Below are 27,425 nucleotides of genomic sequence, written 5' to 3'. Positions count from 1 at the left end.
TATGGAATAAAGAGTAATATTGTCTTTTTATAATGAAAGATTACTGTCCTTATGAAAGACCAATGATTTTTTCGGCTGTCATGCTTTCCCTTATAAATTCTCATTTTGGATTCCGCTGTCACATTGAACCCTTTTAATGTATGTCTTTATAAGGTGGCAATCGCAAATATATTATTTAAGAAGGTTTGGAGTGACTGTACCCTTCAATAATTGGATTTAAGGCATAACTAACATATTTCTCTCTAGTGGATAGTTTAGTGACTCATAAATTTTACATTTTCATATTCATTATGGTAGGGTATTTTACCCCAGAGAAAAATCTCAATTTTTTTTAGCATAACTACATTTAGAGTTCGATATAAGCCAAATTCAAAATTTGGAGAGAATGAAATATATATGTATGTCTGCCTAACAGAGCTGATGGGACTGAAATGCCAAAGACGTGTCTGGGAGAGAACTTAATAGTTTCTGTATTTTTATTTCATTTCTTACATTTTTTTTTACAATTTTTGTGGCCATGTTGTTTTCATTGTGTAACAAATGTCATGTGACTATGACATTATGTTTGAATAATTATAACTATTACAGTTATTTATCTATATTAATATGGTGTATGTCACAGCTTAGGAAATTAAAGTCATTACATCTGGTTGTGCCAATGCAAATGGTATCCAAACTAGAAAAAGTGGCCGCACGCCAACAGATCTGGTGTTACGTATGACAGGCCCCTGGCACCAGAGTAAATCTCAGAATACAAACAATAGACTAGACGAGACACCAGATACAAAGGCCTTTAATTATTAATACTGTCTGTCAGGAGGTTTTCATTTATTTTAGAAAGTTAGAAAGTACGTTTGGCATACAGCATGCAGCAAGTGCAAAGTATTTATTGGAAATCATTCCCGTGAACCAACGTGCTGTTACAAAGTATATCGCATTAAAATAGTCTCCCTGAAATGTACAGCAAATATACAGAAAGGTACAGAGAAGAAGAGAAAGATGAAGGCAAGACACAAAACAAGATGGGAACCTCCCTCTACTTCATAGACAACATACCTACAAAACCACCAAATGTGAGCCTTCGTTCTGTATAATGCAATCAATGCGATGCCTGTTCTAATGTATAATATTTATTTATTATTATTATTATTTATTATGCTTACTTATATAGCGCCATCATATTCCGCAGCGCTTTACAGATATTGTCAGTCACTGTCCCATATAGAGCTCACAATCTACATTCCCTATCAGTATGTTTTTGGTGTGTGGGAGGAAACCAGAGTACCCTGGGGAAACCCACGCAAACACGGGGAGAACCTACAAACTCCTTGCAGATGTTACCTTTGTCAGGATTTGAACCTAGGACTCCAGCACTGCAAGGCTGCAGTGCTAACCACTGAGCCACCGTGCTGCCCTATAATATATTCAATATCAAGTGTTTTTACAATATATCAGTAGGTCCTTAGCCTTAAAACCATGACAAGCTGCGGATCTAGAATTTATCTTTATACGGCACATGGGGACATTTCTTCAAATCTCATCTACTTTAAAACTGTGGACAAATCCTGGAACGTTTCAGTCCCGCGGGAACATACGCATGTTTAGAATAAGCTTACATTCACACTAAGGGGCACCAGCTTTCACGCATCCGTCATACACTTGAATGTATTGTGGGTTCCATGAAAACTGCTGTCACACGGCCAATTTTTACTCTCGTGTGAATGTAGGCTTACTAACGTGAAGTCTTACAGAACAATTAATATACTATAGAAGAGAACATTATTAATACTGTATTTTGGGTTGTACACCCTATATAATTTTAAGTTCTTTGTCTATTATCAGAAGTAAAGGGCAGTAGTGACATTTACCCTCTGCGTGCAATATATAATGTAATTGAATCAAGGACTATTCCCCAATATGTACTTTGGATTCCCAATTCTCGAGTGGCCGCCTAATAACAGATTTTGTATGGTTTCCATGTCATCTGCAGGCTGAGGCTATTACACATTGTAAGGGAAGTGGAGGACACATTACATTCCTAATTATATTAACTCCGTATAATTAGAAGCTGATACAAGGGGGAATTTCTAATATATAAAAAGCAGGAGATCAAATTCAGCTATACATATTGATCTAGTAAAGAGCGTAGTAAGAATAGTCTTACTTATATGGCCATTTTCAGCCCTTATGTGACTTATTAGAAAAGTATTTTACTTAATGATTAGAGATCAACGAGTCGTATTCGATCCCCTGCATAGTTATTGGTGTAAAAAAGCACCAGGGAAGGTGGGAAGGGGCATCAAATTTTTACTGCTTTTACCACGTGGTATTCGACTGAGTACACCAATAACTATGCGGGGGAGGTATTTGATCAAATCGGGGAAGACTTATAAAACAGGGGAAAACTTATAAAAATAAATGCTCAGTTTCTGGTGTTAATAACAGAACATTTTGGACCCCAAGAGGCCTAACTTCTACAAAACTTTTCTAAAACAACAATTTGCAAAAATGGACTTGCGACTTTTTTCATCAGTATCCTGATGTATTCTGATAGAGTTCCCCTATAGGGCCTCACTGGAGGCAACATGCAATGGCATAATGACTAGCTGCAATACACACCAACAGGGTCCTAATACACGCCATTGCTGTGTCCTACTCCAATGAACTTTTTATGATCATAACATCTTTCAGCTTCATATTACGGGGATCGCCAGTCATCATGCTGATTCCATGTAATCTCCATGCAACTTTTCTAGTGATTTATGGCTTCAAATAATATTTTTCTGTTACAAACTATTTTTCTGAAGCTGAGAGAAGAGGGAAAAACATAAAATCAAATGAAAAAAAGCCCAGCACTATACCAAACAGAAACTGCATCTTCCAGTTCTGACACAGTTTTCCCTTTGACAGTTGCCTCTCTGATCCTACCTTATCTCTATTCTGCTACAATAGTGCACATAAGATCAAACGCGAGAAAGCAAAAGTAAATCATTTATTCTGTAAAAGCCTGGGGCTTAATTCATTAGTGCTTAGAAATATCTCCTTAGATTCAGACCTGCTCCCATAAAGAATGGTAATGGAACAGGTGTTTAAAGCTCACTTGTAATGAACACTTTAATTATTGAGCAAAAAGAAATATCACAACGATTACCAAAGCAGTAAAAAGAAGCAAAGGAGCCAATTTATCATTTGCTTAAAATATAGAAGATGGGGTTTGGACAAGCAGAGCAATGAAATTTTTGTATTATTACAAATTCATTGGATGGCTGTCTTAGAGAGCGCTAAATAAAATTAAAATATGGATCACAGCTCTTTCATGTAAGTGGAACCAAAGGCGATTGCCTGGGGCTCCAAGGAGAGCATGTATGGAAGGAGCGTATTCACTGTAAAATTTAGGGACTGTAGTCAGGCCAAGAAATATGTTGTGTGTTAGATATGTTCCCCTGGCCCGACAATGGCTCCTGTGAACAGAACTTACATATCATACTCAAGCGTCAGAATAATTGTGGGCCTATGTTCCTGCACTCACAGCATCATGTAAAAGCAGGACAGTAGAACTACATAGTTCTGAAGCTAAAACCATCATAACTTAGTAGGTCAATGCTGTAAGTTAAGATCACAGGAGCTGCGGTTGAGCTCGAAAACAGTGGAGACACGGACATATTTCTCAACCTGAATACAGCCATGTGAAGTGCCCTTAATGTGATCCACTACACCCTTATCTTAAAAGGGTTGATCACTTTCAGACCAATACTCAGAGACCAATGTTATTATTTGTATAATAAAAAGTTGTACAGTTTCCATCAATTTTGTCAATTTTCGCTGTTTCTAGTTTTTTTGTAAAGCTTCACTGGATGCAAGCATTAACCCCCCCCCCCCCCCCCGACGCCTCAGTTGACCGAGGTCCCGGGGAGTGAGGGGAAGTTAATGCCCTGAATCGCTGCCACACAGAGTGAGATCGGTATCCTGTTGGCATGACAGCCGAGAGCCTAATGAAGGTTCCTAGGTTTCTCTGCCATTTACATCTATTGCTGGCTCCTCTAAGGGGCCAACAATAGAAGTGCCGATATTTTGCAATGCATTAGTGATCAGACCTCCTGGGGGTCTAATAAATTCAAAAAACATGCAAAAAAATAAATAAAAAATTCAAATCACCCCCTGTCCTTAGAACTCATATAAAAGTTCTTAAATACTGTGAAACACCTACACAACCTACACATTAGGTATAGAATCACAATAAAAAACGTTTTCAGCACAACAGAACCGATGTCTTATTTCCTTATTTTCTTTAAAAAATAACTTTTATTTTCAAATATTAAAACATCCAAAATGCCTTTGGTATAGCACCAGACACAAAACAAAAATCAGTGGTAAACACAGACACAGAAAAAAACTTACGGCATATGTGTGTACGGCATTAGGAGCTATCCTACGCGTTTCGGGACGCCTGTCCCTTACTCATGGCGATAATTTTTTTCTGTGTCTGTGTTTACCACTTATTTTTGTTTTGTGTCTGGTGCTATACCAAAGGCATTTTGGATGTTTTAATATTTGAAAAATAAAAGTTATTTTTTAAAGAAAATAAGGAAATAAGACATTGGTTCTGTTGTGCTGAAAAAGTTTTTTTATTGTGATTCTGTATCGTGACCTTAACCGGAGGAAGTTTTTTTCGGGCACACAGAACCGCAACTGAGTACAATGAGATAAGATGCATTGAGCTGTGGACTCTTGTTATGTGCTTGTACACATTAGGTATCCCTGTGTCCAAAAATACCCGGTCTACAAATCTATAAAAATATTTTTTCTGTAGCAGGACAAACAATACATAAATCCAGCCAGGAACGTCACAACAGAATCAAGAGGTAAAAGGGAATACAAGGAGCAAGGCAGTAGTCAGAGATCAAGGAGGTACACACAGACAGTCAGAGCCAAACTAGTGAGCAACGAAAGTTAGTCAGCATCTGAACCAAAGAGGAGTGGCCATATAAAGGCCTATTCAGCTGCTGATAGGTCAACGCATGGAAGTATAGAACAGAAAAGCTTCCCTAAGTGGTCACAGCAACCTTAAAGAAGCAGAAGCTTAAGAGACACTCTTGAAAGAACCACATAACATTTTCATAACAGTGTCTCATATTTACAGATTAAACCCGCGGCAGTTTTGAACAAATAAGCCTCGGACTTGAGTTAAGTGCATTACTGTTTACCCTAAATAGAACACATTTATTGACGCTGTAACTTGTACCATGGACTTTTATTCATGATATCACCCCTCCTTTATCAATCAGAATCATACTTGCCATTTAACCCCTTATATTCTGTGGTCAATGCTGAACCGCAAAACCTAAGTAGTTTTACAGAAAAAAGTAAGAATAGACTTTTTTCCCTAAACAATATATATGACCACATGACCACCAATTCCTTTTACATATATCTACCTTAAGTTGAATATGAAAAGTCAAATGCTTATCTTAAAAGGCAGAAAGACTCATTGAGAAGGAAGTGTCCGAGTATATAATCAATATAACGTGAGCGGCCTACCCAACAAATAAACATTTAACAATGAGAGAATTCAGACTTCACACATCCTCAAAGTTCATATCCTGTCAGCTAGAGAGGAGATGAAAGGCAATGGTGTCAACTCTTCAAACCTGTTATGTAGCTATCTACTTGAACTTAAAATATTAATAATGAATGTTCAAAATAAAATATTGAAAGTTCTTTTTAGAAATTACAGAAGATGAAACACGTATTTGAAGATTCTGCTGCATTATACCTGACTCAGGCATCTCCTGCCATGGCACTGTGCTCAAGTTTTATACTTACTTCGTATTCCTCTTTGAATCCGTAGCCTTCAGCACATTTCATCTGTGTGATGTGCTGCAGCAAGTCAGCTACCCGGATAGCTGGGTGAAGCTGGCCTGTCTGATAGGGAACATCAACTGTCTCCCGTTTCTTGTATGTATGGGATTGGGCTAAACTGCTTGTCTCGCTGTTGGTGTGGTTTTCATCTAAAAATAGAAAACATAATAAATGACTGGTTAACACCCAAATCGTACAAGCTTAGTACAAACAGGGCTTCCTCGGTGGAAATGAAATTATGAAAGTAAATAAGGTAGAAAGTTATGAAAAATATAAAGCTCATATCATATAGTTGGATACAATGCATTAATTGCTTATGAGAAAAAAAAAACATCATTAGAGTTCTCCCATAAGAAAAAGGATTTGGTTGAACAATGAATTACAATAATAAGAACGTAATCACATTATAGCATATACATATGGAACACCGTGAAACACAATGGTTGGACACTTGGCATGGCAGACATACGTAGTGAATTTGGAGCTCTACCCCATTAATTCTCATGCAACTAACAAGAACATAAAAGTATTCCAAGGTTGTTACACAACAAATGAAACAGGTCCAAACACAAACCAATGTAAAACAAAATCAGTGGTTGAATAAAGAGTGGTAAGGGTCCCAAAATCCCCTGCCTTTATCCAGTGTTGGGAGAGTATGTAGGAATTGCACTTGGCATTCTCAACCAACCCTGGCAAAATTCAACAACCTCCCCCATAGATGTTTCTTCAGAGGGTAAGAAGGGCGACTTACCATTAATTGGCACTTTAAAGAAGATACATATCAGGAGGGAAAGAGTAGGAAAAAAATGAGACAGGGCATAAGCAATTAAAATGTATTCAGCATCAACAGTCTGGCTCCTGACAGTGGGCAAAATAAACTGAGGAGGAAGGGTATAAGGCCAAAAAATAAAGCCACATAATAGAGGAGCTAGGTTAAAAGGTAGCTATAAATGTTGATGTCGTATACCTAGCGTTACTAGAGATCTATAACAAGCTATATGGTACATACATTCGATTGACTATATATCTAAGGGTAACCTGTCAATAACAGTGCAGCTAATTCAGGAGTAGACTTGGTTCTTTGTCTGATTATGGAGGGTCCATTGCTCTATGTCCCTGCATAGTGTTTTGTTGTTAAGGGCTTAACTATGAGATTATAATCAGAATATTTAATGGATTACCATATCAGTAATGCATTTCATGCATGTGTAAGATGGAGATATACTTCTATGAAGGGAAATTAAATTAAGTTCAGATACTTTGAAACATTCTAGAACATGCCTAAAAATAAGATACGACACAAAGGACAAAAAATCAACGTAATTTAATTTGTTTATTTTTAATTTCAAATAATCCATCAAATTTTTGTATCACAGCATATCCAACCTAACTCCATATCCTCATGAGATTCTGGTCCAGTCCTGGTTTTCAAACTCCCATTCTGGTCCTGGTATTCCAGATTTTCTACAGAAAATTAAAAATGCCATGACCAGAATGCATCGAAAAGACAGAACATTTCGAAACACACACAAAAAAAAAACAGTAACGGAAAATGAAATTGTCCCGAACCCCCCCCCCCCCCCACAAAGCCTTCCGTACAAAATGTAACACTGAAGATACTGAATATTAAAAATATATGTATATATACAATTTTATAACGCATAAAAATCATTTGTCATATTAAGAACTACATATCATGCAACATCTTTAATAAAGGTCTCAAAGCAGCACAAATAGTATTTAAGCTTTCACAATAGTATATACACTCTAAACGGGAAATAACTACAGTGCTCTTTTCCTTCATTGAAAACATTATTAAATCAAATTTACAGATGCGTTTTTGTTCATTCTATGAAACACTTGTTACCACTGTTTTTACTCTATAATTTGCCACTTTTAGCAGCAGAGCCTTTATTTTTTTTACTTTGGATATATGTTTTCTGCTATGAAGAAACAATCTAAAAATTTTCAGTAGCTAAAGTCTTTTACATCTGAGTGAAGAAATATGAAAAGAGAAGAAGAAATCTGATGAATTACAATTATTCTTCAAAGTCTACTAAAATGAAAATCTGCCGAGGACTTATTTTAATCTATGTATATTATAAATCCATTTTTTTGGAATAAGAGCTATTGTCTGCCTGCTTGCAAGAACAAAGGATTTAAAGGGATATTTCTCAAGATAGGGCATAGTGCCCCCTACTGGATTACTGGAATCCCCACCAATCACACCCTGCTGCTTCACTCAATGTCTATTGCTGATGGAACAGGTGAGAGCTGTACTTGGCTGTCTCTGTCAACCCCAAAGACATTGAATAGGGCAGCAAGAATAATAACCAGTTACTATTTTTTTTCGGTGTGGCCTGCTGGAGGGAGCAGTATATCAACCAGGGACAGAAATAGACTTGACAAGCTGATCAGAAGGGCCAGCTCTGACCTGGGAAGCCCCCTGGACGCAGTACAGGTGGTGGGTGACAGAAGGATACTGTCCGTGGTGAGCTCCATGCGGGAGAATAACCCCCATCCCATGTATGAGACCTTGATGGCTCTTGGCAGCACTGTAAGTGACCGACTGCTTCACCCCAAGTGTGAGAAGGAGCGCTATCGCAAGTCCTTCCTTCCAACCACAGTCAGGCTATATAATCAACATCCGGCTAAGTGGAGATCACTCCACACAGAGAACTAAATGATCTTGAATTCTTCCTTCTTCCTTAGCGGCTATGGATTCCTAGTATTTTTTCTCAGGTTATGTGTGTCTACTTCTGTAATATATTACTGTTTATTATCCTGCATCTGTATTACCATGCTACTGTGTAACACACTGAAATTTCCCCATGGTGGGACTATGAAAGGATTATCTTATCTTATATAGAGATGATACACTACTGCCAGTGACTGTCTCAGGATAACACTTCTGCTGCAGGAAATAGGGATTTGTGGTGGACCGGATAGAATCAGAATTGTAGCAGCGAGGGATTGGTGAGTTGACTATGACGTCTTCTATTTTTGTCTGCCATTCTGAGCTACTTTAACCCATTGACTAGAATGGGAAAACCTAGCAAGTCATTTACCTAAGTACCCAAATTGCATGTCTAAACACTGGTATCTAGGTAAAACAATAACTGGATATTGCATTGCTTATCAGTACAGTATAATAGGTTCCCTTCTGAAATGATATTGAATACGTACAGGGTAAAACAATAGAACATTGACACACCACTATATATACAATAAAATACAAAGCAGTGTGCCATGCACAAGAAAAATCTATTGTTTACCCCTCTATGAATTTAATACCCGTCATAATCATACTTTCAATGTCATAAGTGTTGGACGGAGATAAGGGAATGACAAAATAAAATCTAAGATTTTATTTAATAGGCTTAGTATAATCCTGCAATTAAATCACACAGATTTATTCCCCCAAACTCTGTCTTTCTTCCCTCAAGGGACATATATCTGCGAGATAAAACTCCAGACCAAAGACAAATGTGTATAAAAGAAGTATGGATCAGCGCCGTGTAGGTTCTTCTAAGAGGGCTTTAGACTTGCACTATATAATTTTTGTATGATGTGTTCTATGGATAAAGTGAACGTGTAAAACATCAAGGACAAGTGTTATGACCTTGAGGGAAACTGAAGGGGTAACTCTAAATGAAAACTATGATCTCTAAGAGACTTCTCTGGTGAAAGCAACTTTCATTAATAAAGAGCACAGGAATGATAGGAGTGTAAAAAAGATTTGTAAATCCTGAGGGGAAGCTCAGAAAATGTCCTTGGTTTTAATTTTGTTGTATTTAAATTTTAGGATGAAGATTTACTCGCTTCTGTATGCCAAAAATGGAAAAATGGAGGCTGTTCGGTCTTAGCAGTGCACTTTGTGCTCCACACTGGGACCTTCATATAACAGCCAGACTAGGGCTGTATATTAATAATTATCTATATTACAGGGAGTCTGTCACCAGGATAGTCCCTACTGAGCTGTAAGTACGGTCTGATAGACAGGTCTCATGTCAATAAGACACTTTTTTCTGCTTTCTGATCAGTGGCTCCATTGCTGAGATACGATATTAGTTTTTTTTGCTTACATACTACTGAGTTGTTTGGTGCAACAAGGGGGTCATCAGTGCTCTCATCACACCAAATAGCTCCCTCCCTACTATGTCTGATAGGGCCAACAGTGTATGTGTCATAGCAGGGACTAAGGGTAGTATGGAGGGACTGGGTGCTGGAAAGCATAGGTCTTTGGTGCAATGAGAACAACAAAACAGTTTTCCCCAGTTTGTCTTTTCCATGACTCAGTTTCTCACCCCTTTATTTTCCAGCAATGCCTTTCCTCTGGAGAGTGCAGAAATACACTGATTTTCACCACCACTAGCAACAAGCATGGCAAGTAGCTCAGAACCTCTGAAGGGGTTGAAGCCAAAATTGATTGGCTTCAAGGGATTGCCTAGGATTTTGATATCTGAATGGTGGAGAGATAACAGGCAGTCCCTCCAACAATCAGCTGTACGGGACCACTTCTGATGCCCATACTTTAAACAACACAGGGCCAGAAGCAGAGAACTCCGGTTCCTGTATAGTGGCCAGGTGCCATTACTGTAGCTCCGCTTCCACTGAAGTACATGGGAGCTGAGCTGCAGTGCCAGTATCCAGTCACTACACAGGGCATGAAGTGAACTGCTTCCAGCCCCATGTTGTGCATAGTATTGGTGTCTGAAGGAGCCCTGTACAGCTGATTGGTGCCTAGGCCAGTTGTCGGCCTTCACAATCAGATATGGGCCGACAACCGGAGGTCAAACTCTTGGCTCTGATCAACGAACTGAAGGCACAGAAGACCTCCAGAAAGTATCTCCTCCTGTTTCTCCGGCACAGATCCATACTTGTAGTGGTATAGTTTCCGGCATATCTAATGACACCTTCTTCCTTCTTCCCTCCATACTGTACCTGCTGCCTCTTCTAGCAATGATATTTAATTGTATTTTATAGGATTCCTCGTATGCCTATTGACTGGTTGTGACAAGCATGCAGTCGCCTAGAGTCATTACTGTCACAATGTTCCTCGTATACTTTATCTGACCTCTGGCTATTCTGGTAAACATTACTTGAAAACCTTAATAAAACTGCAGGTTATGAATTTATTTATTATCTAGGTTATATCCTAAAACACATCGATAGTGCTACTAACCTTAAAATATTAATTATAGATTGATTCCAACAGCAATGGAATAAAACCTACTCTTAAGTATCACAAGTCATTATTCTAAAAGGCCAAGAGCCCAGAAAAAGGTTACTTCATAGCAGAAAACACACAGTAAATCTCATAAATGATGCTTCCCCTTGGACTGATCCCTTTATAGGACTTCTTGATTATATGGTATTTCCAAATGTCTACAATTTCCAAATTGCCTGATGGCAGGAAAGGCTTGGACAGCAAATCAATCTGGTAAATGAACCTGTGTGTGCAGAATAGGGATGCCCAATTAATATCTGACATCACGTCCAAGCCCCGTGAAATAGTAAGAACCCCGTAGGGTGAGTGGGCTCTCTGACCCTCGGAGGCATCTTAAATCTTTAAGAAAGATTCATATTGATCTGCTGTCTGATAATATATGGACGGATACTTCACAAATGAAGGCTTTTTAGACATTGCAATCTGAATAGTTTATTTGCAGCGTTGATCTGATGTATAAAACAGTTGTATGTGAATAAAGACCGACAGCTCAAGTGTTGTCAATGAAGAGAAAAGCATATACTACAATTTATGACTGAAAGCTGTGGATACACAAGTGTGACGAAATAAGTAGGAGCTAAATACTGACACTGGGCTATCCATGATCAAGGAAGATAAGACAGAGGCATGGCATTTCCAGACAGACATTCCACATCAGGGGGAGCCAGCAAGTGCTGGACTACAGTTCCCATCAACCTTCACAAGTTGATGGGAGTTGTAGTCCGGCATCAGCTAAACAGCGACATGCTGACCTCCTCTGTTACATGTTGAACTTCAGAAGGTATTCATCTCCGACAAGCAGTCACAGTGGAAAAAACAGTGTCCCACAAAAATGTTGTAGTATAAGTCTAAGAAGAAGCCATGTGGGCAAAAGCTGTGATAGGTTTCTATGACCCCGCATGTACAAAACAATTATAGTAGCACCATATTAAACAAAAAATACTTTTCTTCATAACATTTTCAGCACTACAGTCACTGCTTTGTGAAGAGCCAAACACAGGACGCATGGGAAAGTCTCTTCTGCTAGCACTGTCTATCCTAGTCATTTGTACAGATAACTTTTATGAAGGGAAATGATCTCACCTAAAATTGCAGTTGGCACAAATGGATCTGCCATGTACCACAAGCAGGGCCAAGCAGAATGAGAAAAAAAAGAGAACACAAGGAGAGAGAAGGAGAAAATAGAAAATAATTGACACAAAGGCTGGTACTCCCAATAGGTTCACGTTAACACAGACGGCTGTATTGTAAATGGAACAAATTCATTTTTACCTGCAGGTTTTACATTAGGTTAAACAGACACAGAAAATAATGAGAACATTTAGGGAGATTTAGCGGCTAACCTCATGACGGGTCTATACTGTAAATAAGTCATGACATTTTAGGAGCTGTTTCCTCTGCAAGCACCACTGACATTGCGGACCTTTACTGCAACGCTTTAGGGAACTTTACTCGCTGAAAATTCCAAGTGTGACAAGGTCAAGTGATGCTATTCCCAGAAACGACTGCTCCTACAATGGTCGTGCTTATTAAAACAAAATGCTGTCATAAATATACCGCCCGCCATGTACTGTAATAAAGCCCTGAAGTGGAAATCAATACCTGCAAAAATAAACAGGGTTATGGCAGCATAGGATGGAAATATTAAATATTAAAGTAACCCACATATTTACAGCATATTTTACAAGAAGGCATTCCTCTCTTCTCACAGTACATTACTTATAAGCAATATATATAATAAACTACATATGGTTTTCAATGGTGTTTGATCTGCACACAGCATGTTATGTATTCATTCATGTTTGCTCTTTCCACAGTATGCCAAGGAGTCCAGAGGGTGGTCCTACATAAAGATTGTCAGTCTTCCCTGTTTGATAGCGTTTGCTGTAAATCAGCAATTAGGACCGCCCATTAGACTCCTAAGCATAGAAAGAGTAGGGAATCAAATGAAGAATAAGAAGTTATTCTAAAATATAGGTTACACAATACATACTGTACACTGGTACATATTTCCTTCTATTGCAGCTATAAAGTCAAGAGATTATTTAACAATTTCCTCAAAGACTTACAAAACTATAAGGGTTGCTATTCTCAGTTTGGCATCTACTCAATTAAAAGGAGTCTACCACCTCCCCCAAGAATATTCAGTTGCCACCACCATGTTACAGATAAATGGCATGTATGTCACTCTTGAGAATTGACGTGCTAGTGCGCCCACTGGATAAGTCATCTTGTATACCATATAGTGAGGAATTGGCAGGATAGATATGTTTTGTTCCAGCCTGATTATCAGTTGACTACATTAGCACCGAGGAGAGTGGCTGGGAAGTTTGTTTCCCCTGACATCAGTAAGCCAAATGTATGTGGAACAGATGAATGTGCTGCTCCTGCCACCACTGACTGGACACTAATCTGGATGATGTAAGAGTGATGGGAGAGACCTTGGACCAAGTGGTGGAGATACATCACTGCCCTGGACCCCGATTAGTCTAATGTCATCACAGCAGAGGCAGAGGGGGCTCACCGGAGAAGGAGAGGACTTGGCTCCCATCTCTGCTCCTGATAATCATGATGTCTTCTCCCTACCCCTGGCTGGGAGTGGGACGTTTAGTACTTTCTATTTGGCAGCACGGTGGCCACTGCTTTTTCACGATGCCTCTATGACAGTTTGAATGCCGACTCCAATACTGAAGAGCCAATGAACTAGTTGGTGAAAGGGTGAGGACACTGAAAGCCACATAAAGGATCATCCTTAAGGCAATTACCACTAATCTATGCCAGGGTTAAGGCTCACTCAGGAATACCCTAAAGTTTGGAAGGACTAAACTAAACTACACTATGGCTCTGTCGAAGCTTCTATCTATTGGTCAACTTGAGAGGGAAATTCTTCATTTCCATCCTCACCTAAACCAACATCTGACAAATCATCACTTATGTTGGTAAATTCCACTCTTTACATCTTTAGTACTTATTTGCTCAGTGTATCTTTCTGTCTGTCTCGCTTCGCAGACATTTTAGCATAATATAATATAAGCTATGATTTAGGTACAAGGGAGCATATACTTTATATATTTCATGCTTGATATCTAGTCCCCAGGATCACACTTTTTTTTTTTTTTTTTTTTTTTGGGGGGGGGGGAAGATAGACTCCCTTTAAATATGGTAGTTCTACTGTTTTCCTACACAGCACATTCTGGACCAAGACAATTTTTTCAAAAAATAGCTATATTCTATTCAATCTGCTATAGGCAACATAGTGTACCCCATTAAGCAGCCACGGAGGTCACAACCTTCTCAGCCATCACTTAATAGTGTTTGTACCCCATCATAGTGTAAAAGTTTTTATCATTGTAATTCCTGGAAAACTAAACAGTTAATACATTTCAAGTCTATACATTACAAGGTCCTTACAACATCAGAAATCAAGTGATAAATAGTTCTATACAATAGGGCTCTGCTGTAGGTTAAATGTATAAATATCTTATAGTGAACATCAGGGACTATAGTAAATGAAAAGAATTCACCTCCTACCTACAGTAAATCACTGACACAGCTGAGACTTCTGAGCTGCTGGTATGAGGGTACACCTAGACCAGGGGTCAGCAACCTTCGGCCCCCCAGTGGTTGTGATACTACAACTTTCAGCCGCGGCACAATCGCTAGCTGTTCTTGGAAATCCCACTGAAGTGAATAAAACATGCTGGGCATTACGGTTTTACAACAACCGGAGTGTAGAAGGTGGCTGACTCTTGACCTGTCTTACTACAAAAAATGACTTTCATGTTGCTGACCCCAGGAATACATTGACCAGCCTGGAAGTCTTTTCAGAATTGTCAGGTGAGTAGCTAACATTTTTTTCATTGCTACAAGCTGAGATTTCTGAGCAATTTTAAAAAGTAGTATCTACATTTTTCACAGAGTACAATGAAAATCTCTTGGAAATCTCGCTGAAATTGCTTAATAAGGTTTTGATGATTCTTAGTATTATACAAGTCTAGGTGTAGTCCTGATCTTATTGTCCTTGTTTGATGATTATTGGAAATACGAAGCAGAAATCTAGACTGAAATCATAAACCCTGCGCTCGTATCAGGGAAACAGCGCTGTACAAAGAATACTATGCGTTTGCTTACCTGGGTAGTAAGAGTTAGGCACAGTTGTACTTAGTGTGTTTGTTTTCATAGTGAAAGATGAAGGAGAGGACACAGCTGTAGATAAAGACACATGTATAAATTATACACAATGAGCCTCGCTAAAAGTCATCTGTCATGAACATCAAACCATAAAATACTGTCAAATGTGATAGTTCAGCATCTGCTACCCATATAACAAATATATAAAAGTCATAGTAACCTTGTGTATTTGGTCAAAATCACACTTTTACATACAGGGAAATGCAGCTGCTGCCAAGGCAAATAAAATCAAGGGATGCAGAAGAGAAGAATAGATGCTGAGAACAAGGACATAGTGCTGGCTCTGTACAAACCACTGGTCACATCACATATGGAATACTGTGCACAGTCTTAGGTACCTGTATGTAAGAAAGGCATAGCTGAAGAAAGCGGGTGCAGAGGAGGGCGAACAAGGTAACTAAGGGGATGGGTGGATCAGTATAAAGGCAGGACATCAAACCTGAGGATGTTCATTTGTGTAATAAAGTAAATTTACAAGTATATGAATGGAGTACAGAGAGCTTTCCAACAATCTCTTTACACTTAGGTCTGTAACCATGACAAGGGTCATTCTCTGTGTCTAGGTTTAACTACCGTATTTTTCGGACTATAAGACGCACTTTTTTTCCTCCCAATATGGGAGGAAAATGTGTGTGCGTCTTATAGTCCGAATGCAGCGTGTGCAGCGTCTGTGTCCTGTCTATGAGGAGCAGCACGGAGAGCAGCACGGTGCCTGCCTGCTCTGCCCCTCCTTCCCTGTCTGTGTGGCGTGTTTGCAGGAGCGAGATCTGAGAGGCAGGGAAGTAAGGGCGGGCCAGACAGGTGAAGGAAGCGTGGTTTCAAGCTTGCCGAGAAAACCACACCTCTTTCACCCGTCTGGCTCGTCCCTCCTTCACTGCCTCTCAGATCTGGCTCCGGCAATGAAACTACACAGACAGGGAAGGAGGGGCGGGCCAAACGGGAGGAGGAGGTGTGGTTTTCTCGGCAAGCTTGAAACCACGCCTCCTTCACCCGTCTGGCCCGCCCCTACTTCCCTGCCTGGTGTGGCTTTATTGCAGAAGCAAGATCTAAGAGGCAGTGAAGGAGGGGCGGGCCAGACGGGTGAAAGAGGTGTGGTTTCAAGTTTGCTTAGAAAACCACACCTCCTTCACCCGTCTGGCCCGCCCCTTTTTCTCTTCTTACATAGCTTCACTGCAGGGTGTCTCTTTCCATCCATGGATGAGATTAGATAGAATAGATAGATAGATACAGATAGATACAGATAGATAGATAGACAGACAGACAGATAGGAGATAGATACATAGATAGATAGACAGACAGACAGACAGGAGATAGATAGATACATAGATAGATAGATAGACAGACAGACAGATAGGAGATAGATAGATACATAGATAGATAGATAGGATAGATTAGATAGATAGATATGTTCAAATCACCCCCATATCCCTGCAATACATATAAAACAAAAACATTACTGTGAAACACATACACATTTGGTATCCCTGTGTCCGAAAGCCCCCGGTTCTATTTACATTGGTGAAATATTATATTATTAGGTCATTAAATATTTCACCAATTTTTTTTCCTTAAAATTTTTTTTTCCCCTATTTTCCTCCTCTAAAACCTTAGTGCGTCTTATGGTCCGGTGCGTCTTATAGTCCGAAAAATACGGTATATAGCGAAAGAGGGACCGTCATCCTTGTGGAAGATGAAAGGAAAAGCGCGCTCGCCCATGTACAATGAAAAGACTTTATTTTGCACAACGCGTTTCGAGCATACTGCTCTTTCTCAAGTGCATATGATCAACCTTAAAATTAACAACAACATCCAGAACAACAATAAATACTTCAAAATTTAGATAAATAGTTAAAATATCCAGTTATACAAAGGCTAAGGATATCCTGATAAGGTTGTGTCACATTGGTCGGCTCGGTGCCCCTCTCTCTCTGTATTTTGTCCTAGGTTTAACTATAGTCATAGGTGGGGGTTTTTTACAGTAAGAGCAGCCAAACTATAGAAGTCACTGCTTTAGGATGGGGATATGGATGATAACTTGTACAAGTTCAATTAGGGCCTGGGGTGGTTTTTGAAAGTAAAAATATTAGAGGTTAAGGGAACTAGAATTTTTGGGATAGAACATTGATCCAGGGACTAAGTCCGACTGCCATATTTGGAGTTGGGAAGGAATTTTTCCTCTGAAGGAGCCTCATGTGATTTTTTTTTGCCTTCCTCTGAATCAATTTGGTAGTATTATGGGTTTGACTTGGTCAGACTTCTGTCTTTATCCAACAGTATCAACTACTGTATGTTACTATTTATCAATGCAATTGTGTCATTTTCTGAAACAATGTTGTCTATGGGAAATGGGACACGGCCTTATAGTCGCACAAACTATTATTTCTATATAAGAATATCCTGTCTGAAAATCAGCTCCAAACTCCTCCATGTGAATCCAGCCTTAAGATCAGCCATAACTGACCTATTGAGGGATTGTAGAATGTGCGTTAGATATGGAAATCAATAAAAGCTCCAAATTCAGTTTTGGGCTTCTGATTTAAAGGAACACTCAAGAGAAAAAAAAACACTATAAACAATGCACTCATGATCTTAGCACCAGCTTTATGTATAACATAGCGAATCAGCTTTTCCTGGCGTCTTCCTATAACATATGTTGTTTTCCCATCTCAGATTGTTGTTTGCGTAGAGCAGACAGAGGGCAGAATATGACTGACAACTGCCCCGGGCACCACCAGTACACACAATATCAGTCCTATAACCTAAACTTGTTATTGAGAATTGCCATAATAATCCATTTATGCAGATGAATTGAGCAGGTAAGGCTTTTCATTTACTGCGCTTGTACATCTGATTTACTGACTTACGCCTCCGCCGTGTCACACAGTGATCGGCGCTGCTTTACTGTAGTGTTGGGTTGGAGGGCAGCACTATGTTTAGATGACAAGTTTATTTAAGAGGCTGACAGTCTGACGTGGACAAAAATGTCAAATTTTCTAAGTTAGTCCTAAATGAGCAAAATGAAAATAATGCACGCCATATGCTTAAGAACGTACATCAAGCTCCTGGCTATACACTTTCTAACTTGTTATGATTATTTAGAGAAAATCCTGAATGCATCAGCGGCTGTTCACAACGCAAAGTGATTTAAGGCTCAGCATGGGAGACGCTGATTTTCCATAACTGACTATTTTGTCCATTAAATTGATTGGTTAATGAGGTAGAAAAATGTCTTAAAAGTCACTCATATTCACTTCAATTGCTTCCTCCTACTTAGTAAAAATAAAACAGAGTGCTGGAGCAAAAGCATTTACAACTTACATCTGCCATTTAGATTGTGAGTGTCCATAAAAGAGAACGCTTCATCACAGTTAGTGCCTTGCTCTGTGTAGCTTTTATCCATTGAATTCACCATCACTGTCATCTCCTGGCGAGTGTTGCTCAGAGTCTCCTTCCGCTTCTTTGCCAGTTTCCTGGAAAGTAACATTAGACATTATATTTCAGTACAGTTCGGTCACAGCGACATGGTTATAGCAAGGACACATGAACAGTAGCAGGCTCCTCTGTCTTATAGATAGACACCAATATAACCAATGGCACATGGTATCTGAAGAACATTGTCACAAATATTGCATTGTGCTTCAAGACTCCTAAAGGGAATGCAATAAAAATGACCTATTTTATAATTTAAAGATTTTTGGTTAGTTTTTTTAACTATGTTTTTAACATTTTTCATGTTTCTGATGTTATCTATAACTTAACAGAAAAATTAGAAAAATCCTGCAGTTCTGACTTGCGCCACTAAACCATAAAATATTCTGAGACTTCAAGTTTTCTATAGGAGAGTTCTTTTCCAAAGCCACAACACCAGCACTCAGATGATCACAGGTATCATGTATATGTAGAGAAGACACAGAATCCACTAGTCATAGAGGATTTCACAGTTTATCTACTTGTACTTTGCTCTACACATTGATCATAGAGCATGCCCTTAAACCTCTCCCAAGTCAACAGAGTCTACCCCAGACCATTGAGTCTATAGCCCATGGTCCATCTGCAGGAGACAGGAAGTCACAAACTGTTATAGGCTTACAGGTAAGAGATGGAATTGCAAGATTTTTTAGGATTTTTTTTAAAGATATAGATAATAACATGAAAAATAAAAACACCACCAAGCATTCTTTAAAAAATGTTTAATATAAAAACATGATTTAATCCTCATCCTTATTTTCTGGTGAAAATTTCCCTGTAAGGGGGTTGTGTAGTCTTTTAAAATGATGTCCGATTTTCAGCAACCTTGCCAATCTGCTTTTTGAAAAAATAAGCTTGAGCTTATGGTAGGACAGCAGTCTCTTCATTCTTTGTGTCACTCTAGACCCTGCCTGTACTGCCAAATGCTGTATTCGTCCTAGTGGTGGTACAGGGTACTACGGCTTTGAGATAGACCCCCTACTGAACTGATATTTATTGCATTTCCTAAAGATGTGCCATCAAATAGATAGTCACCCCTTTACTTAGAATCAAAACATGAAGAAATGCAGGATCAAAATACATTCCTAATTATATTTTTAGTATTAATAATTCTCCACCATATCAAAACATTGGATACAAAAGTTTATGTGACAACTGATTTTTAGGACATGAATGCTTTTCCATTTACATGCAGATATATTTTACTGAGCACAATACCACAGCAATAAACAAAACCTTAGTCTGATGTCCCAGTTTAATTCATCAGGATCAGTCAAGATCTGTTACAGAACAGATGTATACCATTTTAGTAAAGCAGCCATGATGCCAGTGTAAACTTTAACCCACCATATTAGGAAGAAGATGGGGTACGCAGGTTAGTTTAAAGAGGACCTTTCACCTCCTGGGGCACATGTGGTGTAATACACCACTAGAAAGCTGACAGTGCGCTGAATTCAGCGCACTATTGGTTTTCCCAATCTGTGCCCCTGGTGAAGAGCTATCCTCACAGTAGCGTCTATTGCACTGTACTGTGAGAGGGGGTGTTTCTTACTACCCAGCGATGATGCTGAGCAGCGAGGAACACACTCCCTACTCGTGATAATACTCGAGTACTGGGGGGGGGGGGGGCCTTCCTCAGCGCTTAGCGTCATCACTGGGCAGTAAGAAACGCCCCCTCTCACAGTATAGCGCAGTAGACGCTACTGTGAGGAGGGGCGTTCCTGACTGACTGTTAGAAATGCCCTTCTGACAGTGAGGAGCTACGTTACTGGCACCAATAGCTCTTCACCAGGGCACAGAACGGGAAAGCCGATTATTGTATTACACCACATGTGCCCCGGAGCTGAAAGGTCCTCTTTAAGGCTGAGGCCTCACATTGCAGAAATGCAGCTTCTTTTGTTGCAGATTTTGCTGCGTTTTTTTTTTTTAGCCAAACCTAGGAGTGACCACAAAAAGAATGGGAAATATATAGGAAGTTCCTACACTTCTTCTCAATCCACTCCTGACTTTGGCTGAAAAGAACCACAACAAAACCTGCAACAAAAAAGCTGTGTTTCTGTAATGTGGGGCCTCCACCTAAAAGTGTTTTCACTGAAATAGGTATTGATGACCATTCTTAAAGGGGTTGTCCAGGTTCAGATATTGTGTATATGATGAAAATTATTGTAAGGCAGTGTTAGGGAACCCTGGAACGGGGACACAAGAGACAGTGAGCCCTAGGCTTATGCCCCCTACTGTCCCTTCCTATTGCCAGGCCCTATCCTACGTAATAGGCGGCAACCACAAAGACAGTCCCTCCCTGAGTATGTGACACACAAAACGCAGACAAGACGAACAACAACAATGGGAAGTCAACTTAGCCAAGGGTCAGTAACAGTCGGGCAATACAGTACCAAATCGGAGTCCAAAAAGAGAAGTCAGTGAGGAAAGCCAACGGTCAAGTATAATAGAGTAATCAAAACAGAGACAGTAAGAGCAGGTATGCGCACGGCAATAGCAAGCACTGGTCTGAATGGGAACCAAGGCTATATAGGGAGGAAGAACCCTCCCATGGAGTTGAAAGGAAGGCGGCTGTCAATCACAGGGCACGGCCAGATTAACCCTTAGAGGAGCAGAGCAAACTGAAGGTAAAGGAGATGGGTGTGGTGGAAAATCAATTACCAAGGTAAAGAATAGGGCAGTGTTCAGACATGTGCAAGGAGAAACCAATGGAATACATTACAACCGAACATGTCTCCTGCGCCGCAGCATGCGGCCGGATGATGGCGCCAATGCCCTGATGGGCAAAGATGTTACAATTATACCATTATCCGATATACTTTCTGTACTAATTCCTCCTGCCTTTCCAGATGCTTTCTATCATTCTGTGTTTACTTCTAGTGGATAAAAGTCAGTCCATGGTCTTATGATGGACATCTTGGTACAAGACAGGTCAATGTGCTGTGACTGTAACAAGCTGTGCACCTGTGTATCCATCACATGACCATGGACTGTCCATAACTTGACCATGGACCAATTTCTATGGAAGTAAAGAATGGATCACAGCAAGTAGAGATAATAAAAACTCAGGAGGACTTGATACAGAAAGTATATTGAAAAATGTTATAACGTTTTATTATAGAAACAACAACATTTGTATAGCCTCTTTAAGATCATCAATATGTGATCAGTGAGAGACTAACTCCCAACGCTCCCAATGAACTCATGTTGATTGAAGATTATAAGAAAGACCATCAAACATCTACAAATACACTATATATTGTACTATACTCTATGTAATCATACAATAAACGGCCATGTACATTAGTTCAAGGTTTAACTGGAAGTAAGTTATCTCTGTGATGGATCACTTCTGCTGTTCTCGCTCTTTCTCTAGTTTTCAAACATGTTTCTGAGAACAATGGTTCCTCCAGAGCTGAATATAGCATGTATTGAAATACCTTGAATGCAGCAGCAGGAATAGGCAGGAGATAATTGATTTACATGAAGAAAGAACTTATTAGGAAGTGGTATAATACAAATATGTGTTTTATAAGACTGCACATTGTGCAAACTACTTTGTTCTCCCCTCCAATTTATATTCTGATACACTTTAATCTCAACTAGCATTATTATTATTGAAATGTATAGATAATCCAGTTATGACTTATCAAAGCAAAGCAATTTATCCGCATTGTTCATATTTCCCATCTCTGGAAACAGAATGTCTTGATGTTCACCGATATCCTAGGTATATAGACCGTATCTAAATAGATTTAGTAAGTAGCTTTTCTTTGTGCACATATTTTTGTAATATTATTCTGTCAATCATGTTACATTCATTCCGCATTTCCAACATTTTTCCTCTATGCTAATCAGTGCGATTCGGAGTCACACTGTGCATGTATAATTTATTAGTGAAATATCTCATTACTTTTTTATATTTGCTATTATTTTCGGAAATACTAATAAACATTGGAATTGGAGTAGGTAGTGTATATGTAGAAAGAAGCTCTTCATTAGACAACCATAGGGCTACATGGATGTGGAACGTTTCTTATGGGTTTTATGTGTAGGTTACTTACAGAAGACCTGTGACATTTTACAATGTAGCACACGTGGATGGGGTATATAAAAAAAATGAAATCTTCCAATGATCATAAAAAAGTCCTTCATGAGCCATCTCTAACATAGCCTTATGGCACTAATATTCACCTATAGTGATAACTAGCCCAGTTCCTTCAGTACTAGCCCTCCCATAGTGGTACAGCTAGACTGGAAAATGCAATGCTCTTATTTCCTTCGGCAAATCAAATCTCATTTATATTCTATTGTACATTACTTTAAGTTAAAGCAAAAGCTGCAAATATAGTAATAATGAAAAATAAAACCATATTTTGGATTAGGTACTCAGGGCTAGCCTTAGTGATATGAAACCTACACAGGACAAGTTGTGAAGTTTATATTCATGTAATGTATGAAAAACATTGTTATCCTTAAAAGCTGAGTGCTAGATATAGTTGCTTATGCTTGAAACTAGTATAATGTTATATGATAAGATGGCACCTGTATGCAAGATGCGTGCAAGAAAAACAAATGCTTGGCTTGCTGCCAGAAGACAGCTCCCCAAGGTTACCATGCAGGACCAGGAGTAGCTAGCTATATATGGCACTGCTTTTTCTGTTTGATTGAGATGTACCATAGCAATCAGGAATAAATATGAAAACTTACATTGTTATTATATCACTTCTTTTCTCTGCTACTATTTAACCCCGTGTTTTAATAAAATGTGCATCAGCACACATTCATTTGCTGAGAGAAGAACGAATACCAACATATAGAGTGGTGTGATTTCTTTACCGCCTGGCACTCAGCCTAATTAATTAGGCGACGACAGTTACCCAGGATTATTGGTCATTTAGTCATAAACGTGACTCTGCCCTTATCAACGTCACCTACTACTACTGAAGGTACCCTCACTGGTGTGGTGGCCTGGCCAATTGGAGCTTGGATGTTGTGATATTCCCCCAACAGGATTATTTTGGTTATGGCAGTGGTTTTTGGAAACCATATGGTTATAATACCTTGTCCATTACATACTACGCTATAAGTGGGACATCAACAGGACATATTGTACTAATTCAGGTAAATTTCATAACATTTTTCATGAAATTAATCATAATTACTTTTACATTAGAGAGGCACAGACACATGTAGAGGCTGCTGCTGCTTCTAGGATTTTGCTGTCTCACTTCAGTGCTGTGTTCAAAGCAACACTGACCAGTAAAAAGTCATCCATGCTGATATCACTTCTATGTGAGTGACTGAGATGCAAAAAGTGGCACTGCTGCAGCTTCTAGTAAGTATTCTACTGTCTCATACCAGTGCTGGATTTATAGCAACCCTTGTATATATCCTACATTACTGCTTCTGTGTGGGAGTGTTAGGATTTCAGCATCTTCTCTTCTCTTTGTGCAGTGTATAGACAGACTTCATAGCAGCTAGTCTCTGCGCACTCTGGAGCTAAGTTCAGGAAAACTGACAATTAGAGATGGAGCTTGCAGAGGGAGCAGATGTATAATAACTGTGGGATACATGCCATATAATGATCAGATATACTGTTATCCCTCTTCTATACAAACATTACAGCGTATTCTGTAAAGACAGCTGAAATGACAGGTATACTTTAAACGAGAAAACTTGGTGTGTTTTTTTTTTTTTTAACATAGAACATCTCATTTATTTATTGACTTTCATATTCACCGACTTTACAATAGCATTAAATATAATTAGATTGGTGGATTTAATTTATTTTATATGAAAAAACCACCAGATGATTTACTTGTTGAGCAACAATAATGTAGAAAGAGCAACACAAACTAGAAAAACAAGAAAAATATCTCACAGTAAGGACATTGAGTAGATAACAACATGTGGCAAATAGCTGCAGTAACTTCCCTGTTCCAGCTGACTATTTAACAACAAAGAACAGAAGCTGCACTAGAATACACTTAGATGCTCTCATTTTGGATTTGTGCCCATCATTATTATATGGTGGCAGAAGAACAACAGGTGTTAACGTTATTACGGGACTACCATCAGAGTAATGCCTGCATAGTGGAAACATCTAAAGCCGTATATTGTTGGGGAGGAAGATTCATAGCTGTGCTGTTGACAATGTGTCATTAGTACGATGGGATCATTTTCAATACACAACTAGGCGATTGCTTCCTGGACTGTCATAATAACTGTGGATATGAAGACTATTGTTTAATTAGAATAAAGACACTATGTGTGTTCCTGTACAATTAAGTTCAGTGATAACATTTGTTGCAATGACTGCTTCCGCTTCCCTGCAATGCTTTGCTATGTAATGAATATTGGGTCCCTATGACGGGGAGGGGGTACCACTGCTGTTTATTCAAAGACACCAGCAGAAGTTAATAGACAGTTATAAACTAATTGAGTGTGTCTGTTGTGATATCTTCCCATTCATCTAGCTGTTTCTATTTAGCTCTGGAAGGCTTCCATATGGTGCTGTACCCCGCTGCTGGAAATACTCTACAGAAGTGAGAAAAAAAAAACACCACCAGGAAGTAAACTTTAACTGTTCTTCTAGCGTCTTTGGCACTTCTAATAGCTGTACAGTTTCAAACAGCAAGTAACCTGAAAATTTCTTAGAGCTTGAATGAAACATATAAGAGACCTGTGTAGGCTCCAAAACTTATACGTCTCTGTTCTATTTTAGTGAGCCATAAAAAGACTCTCATTTATTATCCGTTCAACGCCTTACAGCAATTATTATTCGACAAAGCCAAAGCTGAATAAAGAATGATGAAAATAACAAATGTATCAAGGTCTACGGACTCTAGATAATTTAGGAATCAAGGTCCTGACTTGTGGCATTTGGCATATGAATAATGAAGGAGGGCTTAGCTCATTGGCATTAGATGAGAAAATTAGGCTGAAGGTCTTGGTGCTATTTCTCTTTATCTTTCCTTAAAGGGGTTGTATCAACATTCCCAATCATTTCTATATGACAGCCAGATAGGACATTGGTAGATTGCCATTCTGGCTCGTCACATATTTTCACCGTAGCAGTTGTTAAATGGCTGTCCATGTAATACAAAGATGGGTCAAGTCTGCTAATGGCTCTGTAAAAGAGGGGACTGAAGGAGGAAATATGTGTTATGCAGAGAGATGTTGTCCTAATGGATGATATTTTTAGGATTACTGAAATCAGTCTCATTTTTTAGTACCACAAAACCTAAAACCTACATCACATGGACCCTTTGTGGGCTGACTGTGGAAGAAAAAAGTGGATATCAAAATGTCAAAATCACCAATGTTCCATCTATTTTGCTATTACAGCAGTTTGTGGGGGTTAAACCAGTGACAGTGACTGTCGTGTCTACAGCATTTGGGCTACTACTCTTGTGCACATTGTATTGCACTACACTATCCATTCCAGGGCAAACATCACATTTTTTGCACATTACCATTTATGTTAATAAATCGGACTCATTTTAGAACTTGGGTTGCATGGTTATCTTCTGATGTACATGGACGGGAAGGAAAAGCTGGATACATTGAAGTTACAAGAAAGCTAAAACCTGTACAATTAAAGCTGAATAAAGAGCAGTAGATATTACTTTGCTTCCATTACCTCTTTGGAAAATTACTAAATCGCTCTCTAACCACCTTCCTCATATGAGTATTACTTGTGTGATCTATCTGGAAGCATAGGTCATTGCAGCAGAGAAGGGGTTAACAAACAGACTCTTAAGGAATAAGATACTTCTGTCTGTTGCTCACTCTCCATAGAACACGCTGTGTGGCAACCCACTGACTTGCGTGACTCCTGCAGAAGACTTCATTAGTCAATGCCATCTTCAATCTGCTTCAGTTATGTTACTCCTGGATCCCAGAGGAAAGGAGCTCTCCTCAGTGAATGCAGCCTACACTAAAGATAAACTGGCTCATTTTACAACACATCAGGCCAGCACGTCCTTACTCTCAACATCATCTCAAAACACAGGAAAATCTATAAACGCTATTAACCTTGCCAAAGTATTAAATGAAAGAGATGTATGTGTAGGCAGGAGCTCCTACAGCCCTGGCAGTCTAAGTACCGCCACAACAGTAGTGTCACTTCTTTAAGACATCATTTACATAGGACAAATTATGCTGAACGCTATTTGCATCCACATGACTCTTACTACTATTTTATCTTACAGTAATATTATTGTATATCTGTCTTTTTTATATCAAACTGTGAAATCATTGCACCAAAACTACTGTATTAGGTCTCTTCACTAACCCCTATCTCTAGATCATAGTCTCCACTGGAGGAAGAAATGAAGTGAATACAAGTATCAGCATTGTGTAAAGCGCTTGTAAGACAACCTACAGTTCAATAAGTAAAAATAATCTGCATGGTTGTCTTTGAGATGTACCTTTAGGAATTGTCAAGTCTGCACAATAACCACTGCTGCAAACCCGAGTGATCAGCTGTTTTACCAGATGATGGCTCCCCCGCTGCTCATTTACTAACTAACAACGTTGACCCTCTAGAGTAAGAGTGCCTAACTGATGGAAGTGTCGCCTAAAGCGCTCCTTGCTCCATTACATCAAAATGCCATATTACAGCCAAGAAATAACATGGAGGGTTACACAAGTGCATTTGGATCAGTTTGAT

At 39.1% G+C, this 27,425-nt stretch overlaps 1 protein-coding gene across 8 annotated transcripts in view; it reads right to left on the bottom strand.

Annotated features, from left to right (window-relative positions):
* PTPRM (protein tyrosine phosphatase receptor type M) overlaps positions 1-27,425 on the bottom strand; it is a 568,788-nt gene that overhangs the window by 104,352 nt on the left and 437,011 nt on the right. For 5 of the 8 annotated variants that reach the window (XM_075270676.1, XM_075270675.1, XM_075270677.1 and 2 more), the window contains 5 exons: positions 18,599-18,750; positions 15,221-15,295; positions 12,173-12,199; positions 7,234-7,323; positions 5,824-6,008 (listed from right to left, as the gene is read on the bottom strand). In XM_075270676.1, the coding sequence (XP_075126777.1) occupies positions 5,824-6,008; positions 7,234-7,323; positions 12,173-12,199; positions 15,221-15,295; positions 18,599-18,750 (529 nt within the window). The remainder of the gene's footprint in view (positions 1-5,823; positions 6,009-7,233; positions 7,324-12,172; positions 12,200-15,220; positions 15,296-18,598; positions 18,751-27,425) is intronic. The other 3 variants (XM_075270678.1, XM_075270681.1, XM_075270682.1) reach the window with 1 other exon arrangement.

Source organism: Leptodactylus fuscus, chromosome 4 (assembly GCF_031893055.1).
Source record: "Leptodactylus fuscus isolate aLepFus1 chromosome 4, aLepFus1.hap2, whole genome shotgun sequence".
Lineage (NCBI taxonomy): Eukaryota > Metazoa > Chordata > Amphibia > Anura > Leptodactylidae > Leptodactylus > Leptodactylus fuscus.
This window is presented reverse-complemented; position numbering and strand designations above follow the sequence as displayed.